At 49.0% G+C, this 15,366-nt stretch overlaps 1 protein-coding gene across 5 annotated transcripts in view; it reads right to left on the bottom strand.

Moving 5' to 3' along the window:
- Positions 1-1,984: 1,984 nt before the first annotated feature.
- The window catches only part of BOD1L1 (biorientation of chromosomes in cell division 1 like 1), a 54,370-nt gene continuing 40,988 nt past the window's right edge, over positions 1,985-15,366 (bottom strand). For 3 of the 5 annotated variants that reach the window (XM_047091608.1, XM_047091607.1, XM_047091610.1), the window contains 10 exons: positions 14,248-14,332; positions 13,810-13,883; positions 12,768-12,843; positions 12,526-12,560; positions 11,418-11,463; positions 9,593-9,642; positions 9,411-9,495; positions 8,844-8,997; positions 6,085-6,225; positions 1,985-3,273 (listed from right to left, as the gene is read on the bottom strand). In XM_047091608.1, coding sequence (XP_046947564.1) covers positions 3,156-3,273; positions 6,085-6,225; positions 8,844-8,997; positions 9,411-9,495; positions 9,593-9,642; positions 11,418-11,463; positions 12,526-12,560; positions 12,768-12,843; positions 13,810-13,883; positions 14,248-14,332 — 864 coding nt within the window. In that variant the 3' untranslated portion in view covers positions 1,985-3,155. The remainder of the gene's footprint in view (positions 3,274-6,084; positions 6,226-8,843; positions 8,998-9,410; positions 9,496-9,592; positions 9,643-11,417; positions 11,464-12,525; positions 12,561-12,767; positions 12,844-13,809; positions 13,884-14,247; positions 14,333-15,366) is intronic. The other 2 variants (XM_047091611.1, XM_047091609.1) reach the window with 1 other exon arrangement.

Raw genomic sequence — 15,366 nt, forward strand, 5'->3', positions numbered from 1 at the left:
CTCCTGGAACTAGTGCTTTGTGTGATGTGGAGCTATTGAAACAGTTATCGCCTCCAGGAACTTTCTGGAAAGTTGACCTGGTGGTAAAGATGGCACCCATCATGGCCTCCAGTTCTCCCTGCTCGTCAGCTTCTAGAATGCTCTCTTCTCTAAGTTCTAACCTTGCTTAAAACTCGCCTTATACTTAAAAGAAAGCAAATAATGACCTCTTCCTCTGGTCTGTCAGGAGTTAGTCCTTCATCTGGCTTCTCTCTTCCCCCTTCCGGGTCCTGTGCCTGGACAGCAATCTCTGTGCAGCACAGCTGTTTCACTGATGTCACCCTTCAACACCTGGGTTCAGACTCGAATTCCTGGTGCCAGGCCTGGTGCAGGAGCTTCTCAGATACATATTCCCCAGCATGGTGGCTTCGATGGGAAGACAGGCCCTCGATTTCCTTCGCCTCAAGGAGGTGTCCGTGGATGGTGAAGAACGCCTTATTCTTGACTTCATCATAATGATGGCTAAGCAGTAATTCGGGGAAATGTAAAGTGATCTTGCACATAGGATGAATACAAGACACGAAAATCACAGAAAGCAAGCAAACCTTTCGGCATTTGAGTTCGAATCGTCAACCGCCAGCCTCAAATCGGTTAGTAGGTTGACCAGTCGCTCGATGTCTGGGCTCCACTACAGGATGGTCCTGAGGTCGGTGGGCCTGCTGTTGAATTCCATCAGTGGCCCCCTCCCACGGGGCCTGGCACGGAGAACCCCGACCTGGGGGTTAGGAGAGTTGAGTCCCAACTTTGCCACCAACCCACTTTGAGATCTCGCCGGGAAGAGGAACACTAGATGGCCATTCCTAATTGGGGTGCTTAGGGCAGGACATCGTTCGTAGGTTGTAGTCTTTACACAGCCTAGGTGGTGGTGGTGGGGGTGGGGGCATAACGTGCAGAGGCCTCAAGTTGGCAGGGAAGGACTGTGGTCGTGCACGACCAGCTTTAGCTCAAGAGGAATTAGCCACATCACTTTCCACCAGGGGATTTTTCTGCCCCTTCGGGAAGTCTTGCTGGCTTATTCCAGCCCTGTCTCAGCTCTGCGATGTGCTGGTGTTCATGTTGCTCGCAGAGGGGCAGAGAGTGGTGGGGACAGTGGTAGCTGGGCGGACACCAGGGGAAGCTACAGGCATTTGGCACAGACGTTTCTGTGGAGGCGAGGGCGGTCTCGTCCCCTGCAGAACGTTCAGCGTTCTGACCTCCTCCCTTCTACTAAACGCCAGCAGGACTGAATCATCGTGATGACCGAGAACTGCTCCCCTGTAGTTCCGGTGCCCCATGGGATGGTGTCCCCTCCCTACCTGGCTTTTAGAACAACTGGAAGCCACAATGGCCTGAGTTCCCACCAGAAAACTGCATTTCCCAGTGCCGATATTTAGCTCCAACTTTATAAAGAGGCAGCATTTCCTCCTGGTCCGACGACTCTGTTGCTGTCAGGCCATGCCCAGAACAGCTGTGACCCAACCGCATACGCAGGTTTCGCACTGAGAATACAGTTTGAGGTGTTTCTGGTAATCCAGTCTAAACCCCACGGTGCAGAGACTGTGGCTCCAGGACTTTGGGGCCTTGGAACCAACTCTGGCTTCTTCCTTTGACTAAGAAAAGCCACTTTCCATTTCTGAGCTTTGGTTAAATTCATCCACTTAAATGAAAACGAGTAACTCTTCTTGTTCTTGTGTCCAAGGTCCCTTCCAGATCCAACATTCAGTTCTACCGAGGGGCCACCACGGACTCATATTTGAAAGTGAAAATGGAACAGTATCTCCAACACTAAGTATTTGAAGAGAAGAAGTGTTTTTCACAGGAAGAACATTTAAAATACGGAAAAAAAAAAAATCTTACCGCTCAAGTTTTGGAAACATCTTATAATTTATATATAAAATCTTGTAAGAAACCATGTAAAATGACAGAAATATCCACCTTACATTAAGAGTCAAAAAAAAAATTCACACACACTGAATGTAAATTTTAATTATAAAACAATATGAACAAAACATTTTAAAATAATCTCAATTATTTGGCAACTCATCACATCCATTGCTAGAGACAAATTTGATCTTAAGAAAAATTTAATCTTATGAAAAAACTTAGGTTGGACAGTTTGTTCATATGGGAGTTAAAACATGTTTAAAAAAGAACCTGGCGATAAAGCCAGTTTCTATCTTGAAATCACTGTGTATAAAACAACATAAAATCCTGAAGCTCGATAGACAGGAGTGACCTAATCTCAATGCATTTCTCGTCACCGAGAAAGGACAATATGGAAAGAAAATGGGTGGAAGCCTCGGAGTAGCACAGAGGGGAGGAACGAACACCGACAGAGAGGTTTTTGCTGCAGGTGACGGGATGTAGGACCTCGCACGCCAGTGGGGCTGGAAGGAGAGCCACACAGGCGAGCATAATCTAAAAACAAGGTACATTCTTAAAAACAGTCACAGCTGTGAACAGAAAAGCAATGCAGACCCTTTCTGGAGCTAAACTACTTTACTGGGATACATGCGAGAAGATTCTGTATTTCCTGCCGGGTCATATTCATATAGTTACAAGGCAGGCAGCGTCCTAAAACATCTCTACTGATGACTGCATAGCATTGAAACCCACCCCACCCCCTTTTTTTTATAAAAAAAAAATAATAAAATAAAATAAACAGATATATAGTAAAGTTCACAGATAAGTTTTCTCTGTAAAATAAATAAAGTGTTCATTGATTAGCATCATACATAGAGTAAAATACAACCTATTTTTACATGTTTATATACTGTACACAGATTACCAGTAGGCAGCCTGGTGTCTGATGGGCTGGAAGGGTTCGCATTAGTGACGTGTCCCATCGGGAAATCCCAATTTCACATGTTAAAATATACAACTACTTTGTTTTGAGTTCAGATACAAAGTAAACTTATTTTCCTTTATCTGAAATAAATGTACATAATATCTTCTATGAACAGTAGTTTATAAAGCTGTTTAAAACAGAACAAGAAAAAGCTTGCACCTAGAAACTCAGAGCACATGCATGTCCTTTCCCTGGTTTAAAAAAAAAAAAAAAAAAGCTTATGGCCCCACGGCTCGTCCCTCCTCTCTCCACGGTGTCCTCCACAAGCCAGGGGCGGCGGCGGCCAGGATCACCGCTTGGCCTTCTTCGAAGGGGCTTCTTCCACCCTCTGCTGGCCTCTAGTTCGGGCTCCGGGGGGGCTGGCCTCCCTCTTGCGCTTGCTAGGAGGGGAGAGCTGGGCCTTCGATCTGCAGGAAAGAAAAGTCAAGGCAGTGATGAGAGCTGAAGGGAACGGCTTCAGTAACTTGGGAGTTCTTTAAACAAGGGGAGGTTTTGGACTTTAGAGCCAGGAGGAGAAAGCCCGGGTCACGTTTCCGCAGGACGAGGCGGCTCTAGGGGGGAGCAGTGCTGACTGGTCATCCGCTGACCGCCTCATACAAACGGCACGAGGGCAGCTCGGAGGCCTGTAATCTGCTTCCAGCTCCCTCACGCTCCGGGTGCCCGCCTGGGTCCAAGCACCTTCTTCTCTGGGTCCTAGTTCTTCTGTCTACAAAGTAACCAACAGCCAGTCCTCCACGCACTGCCCCGAGTTGAGACGGCCAGCGGGACCCCAGCAGGGCTGTCCGCTACGTCTGGGCGAGGGCCTGATCGTGTTTCACGGGCCAGTTTACAGAGAAGGGCTGGCAATGGTAGAAAAGGCACCAGAGGGGGAGTTCGGGGCGGGTGGGGGAGGCGCACATGGGTGGCTCAGTCAGTTAAGTGTCCAACTTTGGCTCACATCACGGTTCATGGGTTCGAGCCCCCCATCAGGCTCTGAGCTGACAACTCGGAGCCTGGAGTCTGCTTTAGATTCTGTGTCTCCCTCTTTCTCCGCCCCTCACCTGCTCATGCTCTGTCTCTCTCTCTCAAAAATGAATAAACGTTTTTTTTTAAAAAAAAAAAGGCACTGGAATTTCCTAAGAGCATTCTGGCCAATCTCTTCGCTCTCCTGTCTGCCGTGACAATGATCTGTTGGAAACCCCAACGAATCGTGTCACTGTCCTGTTTAGTATTATATGGATGTCCCTGTTGACTATCTGATGCTTTCAAGATAAAGTCATCCCGAGAATTCAAAAGTCCTTTACAGTTAGCCCTTGACTTCTACACCACCCTGGGCTACGGTCCTGGCGAAGTCCTGCCGTTCCCAAACACGACATTCCTTTACGTTTTCGTGCTTTGACATGTGAATTCTTGGAGAATCACCCACACCTCCCGTCTAGCAAATGTGCGCGTTTTTAGGCCCCAGTTCAAAAGCAACTCCTTCCAGGAAGCCGTCGTCATCACAGAGCGAGCTGCTCTCTTCCAACTAGAGGATACAGTCATCGTTCTAGAACGACACGTGAACAGACCTCAACAGGAAATGCCACCAGCATTGCTTCTATTAAATTTCGTTCACGAAAATCTCGTTTCAGTGATAGTGGCAGAATGTGAACACAGGTGATGCTGCAAAACCGTTTTGGCGCGGTTGGGGCCAAGGAAAGTTGAAAATCACGTCCACGCGTCCGCATCCTAGGCTGCTTCTCCAGGGCGGCTGCTGGGTCCAGTACCGGGTACGAAGGCACGTGTCCGCGCCTGTCCGTGTGCTACCCGGGAAGGAGAACACCGCGGAAGCCAAGTCTGCAGGGGCGGACCAGTGGGGCCACACCGACAGGAGAATGCGTTTTCTCTATCGTTCTTCTGACGGCACAGGGACAGAACGCAAACGGAGTCAGCTGCGCTTGTACAGGACGCGGTTCCGGCGGGCCCGCGTGAGCGAACGGCCACCTCGAGCCGAGTCGGGGAAGCCGCCGGCCACTAAGTGAACACCTATTTGCCGAGCAGCCGGTGTATGCCGGGCCTGTGCCCCATGCCATGTGGCGGGGAACAGCAGCTCTCGGTCAGGGTGCTTCTTCCCGGCCGGGGGGGCTCGGTGGGCCCCCCAGGATGCGGTCTGTGACCAGTGGCACCAGCATCACCTGGGGCTGTTGGCAACGCAGACTCTCGGCCCCCCCCACCCCGCAGAATGGCAATCTGGCAATCTTCTTCCTAGCGAGAGTGTCCACGATTGGTCTGCAGTTCCGCTTTCGGAAATACGGGCCAGCCTTTCCTGAGATTCATCCCCTCCCTGATGAAATAAGGGTAAATACTACATTCCACATAATGAGGATTAAATGGAGAATCTATGTGAAAGGCGCCTGGCCCTTTAGTCCGCTTCCCTTTCCAGGACGTGGGGATATCAGCGCATGTACACATCATACACACCCGTATGCTGTGAGGAGCAAACTGTCGTAGGACAGGTCGCGACAGCCTTTGTACAGCGTGAAGAGTCTTCTATCTTTCGGTGCTATGACGTACGGAAAGTAAGACACGCCCCGCATCTCAAGGAAGAAGCTTACAGTCCGGAGGGGGACCCACTGCTATCCTCCGCACAGCAGGCGAGAGGTGCGGCAGGAAGGACAGCAAAGACGCCGAAGCAGCAGGGGGGGCGGGGGGTGCTCCTGAGGAGGGAGAGTCAGGATGGCAGTGCCTGGCTTACTGGGGGCTGGTGGCAAGGGCGCTGGAGACCCAGCACAAGCCAAGGCCAAAAAGGAGGCCTCGGCGCAGCCTGTGGGAAGCGGCAGGACGAAGGGGGCTGTGGACGGTGGGGGCTGAGCCAGAAGCGGCCGTTTTGCTCGTTACCCCATCGCCTCGCCAACGCTCCGGCTAAAACACAAATGGTTCTGGGCTACGAGCTGCCCGACCGTGCTGTGCTGGGTTAGCCAAGCACTGAGACCCGTGGCCACCTGGGAAGAAACACGCCTCGCCCTCGGCCCTGGTGGACGGGAGCCGGCAGGGAAGGCGCACAAGGGTCAAGGGCAAGTCCATGTAGGAGGGCCGACATTCCTTCCACAGCCACTCCAATTCCTTTTGGAGGAGGTTTCCGTTTGGGAAACCAATGATCCCAAAAGACAGATCTTAAAGGAACTTGGGAAGAAAACATTATCGTACCAAAAATAGGCTCAGGGCATTAAAAAAGACTTGGAGTGTAAGCAGGGACTTACCTTCCTAATGGGGGAGAGTTACTAACTTTCTCGCTGGCAGATAACTTCTCTTTTGCTAATTTTTGGCGATTTCTAGAAGAAACTGTCTCTGGGCTGCCATGTTTGGATGCTGCAGGTGCCGATGGCTTGCTAGGATGCTTTCTGAAACAGATTACAGAAACACCGGGCAGTGGTACCCTCAGCACTCCAGTCCCGGGGCCTGTCCCGAAAGGACAAGGCTCCTCGTGGGTGAGTCAGAGAATGGGGACTAAAAGCAGAAAATGGTTGGTTTTCCGGACCGATGGTAAAAAGTGGACCTGATGTCGTCTACCACGAACTGCCCGCACGGGTCTGGATTTGCTTTGATTGTGTGGGAGGTTTTTCCATGATTTAGAGGAAGAGGAATCTGTGATAATAACAAATACACTGGCTGACAAGACAGCAATCCCCACAGTGCTCCCCGCGGGAGAGTAAGGGCCCAGAGTCACAGAAGTACAAGTCACAAGGCCAACGGATGAGGCCCTGGGACTGGGCCGAGTAACGGTCTGCACAGGTGACAGGGGACCGGAGAGCTGGCTTGCCAGGAAGCCCGGGAGAGAAAGCTCGTGTGAGCTGCTGTGCGGCTCCAGTGGAGAATGGAGAGCCGGGCGCACGCTGGCTGCAGCGCGTCCCTACGAGATAAGGCGGGGCGATCCTCTCCCGGGTTCCTTAGCCCACACGTTGTGCAGGACACGTGTGCAGAGCAAGTGCTCCGGAGTGACACAGAAACTCTGGGGAACACATGGATGATGAGGGGGTTCAAAGTAAGAGGACACCTAGAAGTTGCCCACAAGCGTTTAGGGAAACGCTGGAGAGAAGCCCCCGGAGCAGATCCAGAACAAGGGCAGACGCCTCTGGGAGGCCAGCTCCTACTGCACACAAGGAATAGAATGCCAAGCAGGGGTGGCTTCCCCGCCCCCGAGGACCCCGCCGAGGGAAGGCCTTCCGAGAGGAGCTGCGGGCGCAACAGGTTAGCAGCACTGACCCACGGAGACCCCGGCCAACACCCAGCATCTGGAATTAACCAGAGCCAGAGCCCTGGAACCAATCAACGGATGCCGAGGAATCGAAACTAAGACAAGAGAATCCCTTTGTAAGTCAGAAGCCCTGAAGGCACGTTAAGGAGAGCGCCGACAACCTAGGCGATCACGGAATCCGAAGTCGAGTCAGGTTTGTTTTCAAAGAATGAATTCGAAACACCTGACCGCTACCTGCAGACGCTCACTCAGAGACCACAAGAAGGCCCGCAGACTGGCCGTGAGGCGGGCCCAACTGTCCCGGCGGAGGCGGTGGCCCTGCAGTGGTTCTGAGCCCGATGCAGGGGACTGCGCTCCACTTCCCGCCCTCTCCCACGCACAGGGGACCGGACTCTGGCTCTTCTGCTTATCTGAGCTGCTCCAGCTAAAAACCAAGTACGAGGCCACCCGCCACCTCTCTTCACCATGCGAGCTCCTGAAGTCTTGTGGCTCTGAAATCTGATTCTTGGAGAAACCAAACTGTGGCGCCAGTGGCTGCTGATGAGTTAAGTATGGAGTGATCAGAAACGGTGATTTCGGAGCACCTGGCTGGTTCAGGCGGTGGAGCGTCCGACTCTTGATTCGGGCTCGGGTCACGATCTCACGGTTCGTGGGTTCCAGCCCTGTGCTGGGCTCTGCACTGATTCTCTCTCTCTCTCTCTCTCCCTCTGCCCCTTCCCTGCTTGCTCTCTCTCTACCTCAAAAAAAAAATAAGCATTAAAAAAAAACCAAAAAACTAAAAGAAATAGGTTGATTTTAAGTTTTCACGTAAACACACGTCACTATTACTGCTACACGACGGTGATAGATATAATCAAGTGATACTCTTGAAATAAATGTTCCTGAACTTTTTGCTGAATCTTGGGTAATGGAAGGACAGAAGATGATGCCACAATTAGCGGCTTGTGAATCACCTTAAACATGGAAAATAGTCTCGCTTTAGTAGGTTAATAAACCATAAAGAGATGCAACAGGTCTCAAAATGTGCCCTGGGGAAAAGAACACTGACTGCTACTAACAGGTGCGGGTGGGGGTATAACTGGCGAATAATGTCTGTTCAGACAAAGTTCAACAGGTTTCTTTCCTCTAGGACCGCGCCAAGCCCTTGATATTCTCATGTGCACTGGGACTCCTGAAGGACAAAGAATTCACTGGCACTCCCAAAACTCATTTGCCCACGGCACTCTGTCTTCCAGAGGCTTCTGGCTGACCCAGGGCCTGGGAGAATGAACTCTGGGAAACGTGAAGTAACTTATGTGAGGAAAAAATGGTCGCGTGCGGGCAATTTCCCACGGTCAACCTGGTCCGGGCCACCGGCTGCACGCGCCTCACCAGTGACGGGTGTGCCTGCCTCCTCTCTCGCTGGAGCTGAGCCGGCCGCAGGCGGGGCCTGTGTGCGCGCCTCCCTTCCCCCACGGGCCCAGCACGGAATCCGAGACACCGAGTGACGCTCAGTAAGGAGCTGTACCGGGACCGAACGGGTTCCACCAAACGGGCTTTGGGACCCTGGCAAAGACTCGAATGTGAGGGTGGAAGGTGGGTTTCTCCGAGAACTGCAGGGTGCGAGGGCTGAGAGCACGTGCTCTCTGCTCAAGATACAAGGAAAGGACACAGCTTACACCGCGGCACGAGGGGGTCAATGAAAAGAGAATCCCGTGAAACCCGAAGCTGCTTTCTGATGGGAGAAGCTGGTGAAGGCCTTTGGAAGCTCTCTGCCCCCGTTACCTCTGAGCCTCGGATCTGGTGGTGGACCTCGTGGTGGCTCCCGAGGGCTCATCCTCTTCCTCCTCTTCCTCGTCCTCCTCAGACTCCGGGTCTTTCTTGTCCTCGGTGGCTTCAGACACTGATTTCTGGCGTTTCCTTTCTGGCTCTGAAGATTCTGCTCAAACAGAAGGGTAACACCTGGATTCTACAATTCCCCGAGACACTTCCAGAGGAGAGTCATGGCGCTTAGAGCGTAGGATATGAGGGACTTGGAGGCAGAAGAAGCGGTTTTCCATTTCCTTTTGTTTCAGCACTTGCAACTCAGAACTGTTTAACTTAATCTCAAACACATTTGCGATAGTTTACTTAGGCAGTTCACAGCCAGCATTCACGAAAAATCCACATGTACTCAGAAAAGCATCTGGGATGTACCATTTCTGACATGGGATTAGAGCCATTTCACACATATTTATGTAATATTAATACTAGCTGTGCCCCACTGGATTTTCCCTCATCCAGAGAAAAACTCTTAAAAAGGTGATTTTGAAATGGTAAGACTCCGCAATTAAGAACGTGCCAGAAACATACCAGCGTCGTCTGACAGAGTGAGCGAGCGCTTGGGCTTTCTTCCTCTCCGACGCACGCTCGCTACTGCTTTTTCTTCACCATCATCCTAGAAGCAGTAACGATAAAGTGAAAAGGGTGGTTAACTGAACATTTACTAAGTTTATTCCTAAAGGATGGACCTTGATGAGAAAATTAACACTTACATTGCTTGTACTTCTTTCTTGTGGGGTAGTGGTTTCTTTATTGGACTCATCTTTAAGAAAAGGAAAATCTCTGCATTAATACTTGGTGTAAAATCAATTTTCAACAGTCTGGCTTGTTGTCTCCGAATGTACCAGTGCTGATTAATGCCCTGTTACCCCAGCTGTCACCATCTTGTATCAGGCAAGCGGAGCTCGAGTCAGAATACCCAGCAGAAAGTACATCTGAATCCAAGTCGAGACCTCCAAATCTGTGCTTCAGACCCGTCAGAGGTCACCTGCGCCATCTGGGAAAATTATTTAAATTCCCCAAGCCTCAGTGTTTCACCTGTAAGCTGAGGACCTGGCTTAGCCCACCCTTTCAGCTCGAATGCTCTGAACCCAGAAAAGGAGGAGGAAAGGGACATCTGGGACACCTCGGGACACACCGGGAGCTGCGCATCAGGACGAGAGACCTCACAGAGACCTCAGTGTAGCTCCCTCTCTGTTATAATCCCCATTTTACAGTTAGGAAAAACGAGGCCCAAGTAACTTGATGTGAGTAATTTGTTCGGAGTCACATCACAAGTGCATGCTAGCTGGAATGCTCTGACTGTAAACAGTTATATCGGAGCAATGAGAAAAGCACATATTAGAGGCCAATTTTAGGTTGTGTGTGCCTGGTCTTTACATACATGCTTCCTGTAGATGTTACAGCTTTCTGACGGTGTATCTGAAGTTTAGTTTAAGGCGCTGTTTGAAGTTATTAAAGTTATGTAGATGGAACAGTCACGTCAAGAAGGCTGGCAGTGGAGAAGCCTGCCTCAACCGGCCATCGTTACCGAGACTCAGAAAATCGCTGCCAAACCACTGATCACGCAGCTCAGATTAGACTCTTTCGAGGGGATTCAAGTTATAAAGGTTTCTTGTTATATGGATTCAAAGTATTATAAAATTATGAATAAAAACTGGTTAAAAACCAAACATAAGAAGTCCCCTTTGTAAAAAAAAAAAAAAAAATAATAATAATAATCAGCCAACCTTAATTTTCCAAGAGACAAGAAAAACCGGAATTTGATCACAAGATCAAATGTGATCAGTTAAATGCGGAGAAGTTTTTAAATCATGTATTTGCTTTACCTTGCTGAGAACATGTACTTTCCTGATCTAACCAGCTGTTTATTTGATCCCAAATCGTGGTCACATTCATCTTTTTGCCTGTGCCAATCCTTTAAAACCCACCAATGGGTCTTGTTGGTTTTAAGTACAAAGTTTTAAACCACGAAAGTAATATATACACATTGTACAAATTCTGGAAAATGCAGGTAACGAAAAGAACACGGAATGTTCCCATGATCCCACCACCCCGGGCCAATCATTGTCAACATTCTGGAGTATTTTTCTCCTTGGAACGAGGACCAAAATAACGGAAGCAATTTTATCTCTTGCACTCTGCCTCTAGAACTGCACAGGCTACTTTCAAAACTGTGTGAGAACAACAGGCTTTTGAATACCAATTCCTATCTTCCTGGTACGAGTGCCCAGTCCCCAGCCTGACCCATCTCTCCCTTAAACATACCTAGTAAATTATGGTTGGGACACGGCAGTGTCGCCCCTATTTTACTTTTGGTTGCCTTCACCCTCCTCTCTGGAGGCTTCCTCAAGAAGCCTGAAGCCAAGAAGGGCTCCTGTCACAAGAGAGGCCAGTAGCAAGAGTCTCCCAAGGGCTACCAGGGCAACTGTTGAAACCCACTTCACTGAGAAACAATGAAACTCTGAAACCTTCCCCCATAGGCGGCCACCTCCGCTCTGTCCCTAGATCCCGTGCAGAGCAACACTCGAGGCATACCTGCTTGTGTTAATTTTGGTTTGCTGCCAGGTGGAGACTGTTCTACCTAAATTTAAACAAAGAAAAAACTGAAGTCAGCAGTTAGTTGTCACCACCAAGAAAGTCAGCAATTACGTAAGGAAGGTTCAAGATCGCTACGACGTAGGCAGAATCTGTGGAACCTGTCTCCTGCCGTTGGCTAGGTCTACCAAGAGAACATGGACGCCGTGCTTGTGAACGCATGGTCTTTCCACAGGAGGACCGGGGCTGCCACGAGCCTCGTCCCCGGCCGCTCTGCTGCTATGCTGGGAGAGGAGCACCGGAGGGGACGTGGCATGGCCCACTGTTAATATCCCCCAACTCGGGCAAACCATCTTACACGTTGTAAAGTGCATTCACACGTGGCTCCTCGGTCCTGCTGTCTTCTAATAACTCTACTGAGAGAAGCACGGCAGGTACTGTTACGGTTCTTTACATCCAAAGACACGGGAGTCTCTGGAGGCTCACGTCACTAGCCTAGTGCACAGCTCTGGCAGTAAGCGGCAGAGTGGAGACTCCAGTTCCGTTTGGTTTTGTTAGAACACTGGACGTGTGTTTGTCCTTCTAATAATGCTGCCCTTGAAACTCATGCAGTGAAGCCTTGACGCAATGATTTTGTTGGACGGTACACGTCAGGGCCAAAGACAAAGAAAAGATAAAGTATCGCTGAGGATTTTCCTGCACTGATATCGGGGTGCATTTTATCACGAAAGGAACTCCATAGGGAGTAGTAACAGGTGAGACACAGTGAGGGTTTCCATAAAAGAAGCCATTATCTAAAAATCACATACAACAGCCATTTTCTACATCTTAATCAAGGATGACAAGAAGGTAAGTCCCTGCGTAATTTCCATATAACCAAACTCACACGTGAGGGTGGGATAGGACTGAAAAACAGTATGTTTACGTAAAGTTACTGGTAACTGAAATGTTATTTAAATGGTTATTCAGGATTCTATTTGAGGAACTCGTTCAATGCTTTCCAAATATTAAAAAAAAGTAAAGTGGTTAAGAACACGAATGCTGCAGTATATACTATCCAGGTCCAGAGCAAATGCTCCCAGATTTCTCATGCGCTGCAATTACTCACAGTGACAACACCAGGATCTGTTTTGCAATCTTCTTCTAAAAAATACAAAAATAAAAAATCTCACTTAGAAAATCAGTTTGAAAATATCCTTTTTTTTTTTTTTTTTTTTTTTACATAAGCTTATGCCCAATGCAGGCCTCAAACTCACAACCCTGAGATCAAGAATCTAACGACTGAGCCAACCACGCCCCCCTGGAAACGTCTTTCCTGTGAACCGAGAACACATGAAAATAAATACCTACTTGTTTTTAACGCTGTTTCCACGGGGTATTTACGGGGTCTTCCTCTTTTCCTTTTAATAATTACTGGCTGATCCTCCTAAGGGGGGAAGGAAACAAAGAGCAATAAAATTTTGTTGTTGTCTCCAAATGAGATTTAGAGTTCTCTCCTAAGACGTAGGTCTCAGATCCCAGCTCCGTCACTTAAAAAAAAATGCCTGGCCCAGGGCTCCATTCCCTGTCGTGCATTCTGTCACCTTGTAAACACGGAGAACTGTACTACTAATTCACGGAGTCCTGGGGATTAGGTGATGAGCTAACGGAAGTGAGTGCTTAGTGTCAGCTTTTACTTCTGCAGTCGACATATATGTGCACTTAAATATGGATTCAGTCCTAGTCACTTGTGACCAAATGTTATCCCTTATAAAAAAAATAAAGCAGGCCACTGATCTTCTCATACACAAGTGTGAGAAAACAAAGAGAAGTAGTCAGAAGTTGTATCAAGTCAGGCAAACTTGGTCACAGTCATCTGGATGTGGCTGGTGTATAGGTTGTTTCCCTTGATTTATGGGCCTGTCTCAGGCCAGCGGGATTCTGCCTCCACCCCCCCCCCCACCCCCAGGCTCTGCACATCCCCCAGAGTAGAGGGGGATGTGGCTGGAGGTCGGCCTGCCCTCCTGAAAGTGGGTCCCATTCAGCACTCGCTGTGGGCCTTCTGTGCACCCGGCTGTGCTGTCCCCGTTTCGTCCTGTCTAGACTCCAGGGCTCAGCAGTCCTGCTCTCTGACCTAAACACTGAGGTACAGCTCTGGGCTGATCCTACATGGTCGTGACAGAAATAGGTCTCTTAAAATGTTCGGATGAAATGAAGTGAAAATGAAGAGAACAAGATTAACCACAAGACACCGATGATACGATGCGTGGCGTGAAACGGTGGCCCAGCGCGCTGAAAAAACGAACGACCTCAAAGGCACCTGGCAAAACCTTTCGGTAATCGCCTTCAATGCACTCTATCTCTCGTTAGTACTCGCGTATCTGAACAAGAAGACAGGAAGGACACTGCTTACCTCCTGAGATTTCACCGTGTCATCGTCATTCTGCTCCGTCTTTTCGCCAGCAGCTTCCCCGCCGCTGTATTCGTCTGCAGAAAGAGCACAGCTCAGTTCACTGCTGGGGACCCCGGGCAGCCGCGTCGCCACCACACCCGTCCAAGTGGCCTACGTGGTCCCAGTCACCGACGCGCACACACGCCATCCTCAGGCCTATGCCGCCCAAGTTAAGGCGCTGCAGTCTGGCTGACTGATAAGCATACTTTGGGTAGAGTTAAGATCCAAATTCAAAATGATTCCCAAGCCCTGGAGCTATGAAGTGTGAGCCACCGGATTCTCCGGGAAGGACAGCTGAGTCATCTGCAGCTGTGGCCAGCGAAGCCTGGGGACAGACACGCTGGCCGTCGGAAGGATTAGTCTCTCCCAACAACGTATCTAAGTCTGTGTATCACTCACCTTTTTCGTCCGTGGCCCGTGAGGCAGTGCTGTTCGTCTTAGAGTTCATTTTAGATAATTCTTCCAGATCTCCTGCGTTCTCCTCCTATGGAGAGGTTGAACAAGACCAGAAGCTTCCTCACCCTGCCTCCTTTTGTCCTTCCCAAAGTTTTCCTTTCTATTTCAAAACGTATTTCCTAGGAGTTTTTGTAGAAGTTTGTTGCACAATTTTTAAAAAGTAACTGTTTTTGCTGCTAGTGAGGCTATACCAAAAGATACAAATTCCCAAGGTAGACCCACAGGAGATAAGGCTAGACTCTACAGCAACAAGGCCATTCTTTTTTCCCCTGCAAAACAGAAATCACTCTTCCTCCCTCAGGCTGGATTTTGTCTTTTTGTGAGAAACTCCAGAGAAGAACTGATAGGAATTTGCAACAGATTTCTTTTGTTCGTTGGGAGGTGGAGGAGGGGGTAGGGGGTGGGGTGGGGAGGGATAAAGGGGAAAGTGCCTGCGAGAATCTGGGGGGATCCAGCCGGGCTGATTTAGAGCAATGATCTCGCAACACATGAAGTCATCCCTTAGGGGCAAAAAAGTTTTGAGCAAGAAACATCGAAATGCTATACTGTAATACTAACATAGTATGTAAACAAAACCACATAAATTAAAATATAAAATGGGAATTCTGTCTTACAACATTGAAAATATTATCGGTATGTGATTTTTTTAGTGAAAATGGTTGGTATCTTTGACCTAAACTTAACATGAAAAAACTTACATGAAATTGAAGGGACAATATAAAGGTACCCCTTCAACCTGGTCTCTCCAAATCTAGGTGTACTGTCTCAGGATTCTTGTTCAGCACAGGGCAGGGGGAGGGATGTGGTTAAAATCCTCTTTCTTTCCTTCACCATGACCAATTGAAATTCATGACATTACATGGCTCCCTCTCTGGTTGTTAAAATCCTGCCATTACTTTTTATTTAGTTCATTGGTCACTGGGAGAAAAGAGAGACACTGAACTGGTTTTACTAAGCTAGAATTCAATTGCATGTATGGATATAAGTTGACTTCAATACTTCTGGAACAAAGTGGAAAAAATAAATTAGGGAAAGAGAGAACAGGGAGACAGAACTAGTTTG

Source organism: Lynx rufus, unplaced genomic scaffold, assembly GCF_022079265.1.
Source record: "Lynx rufus isolate CCGP_SWC_20201006 ecotype Redwood Valley unplaced genomic scaffold, mLynRuf1.p SCAF_3, whole genome shotgun sequence".
NCBI classification, from domain to species: Eukaryota; Metazoa; Chordata; class Mammalia; order Carnivora; family Felidae; genus Lynx; species Lynx rufus.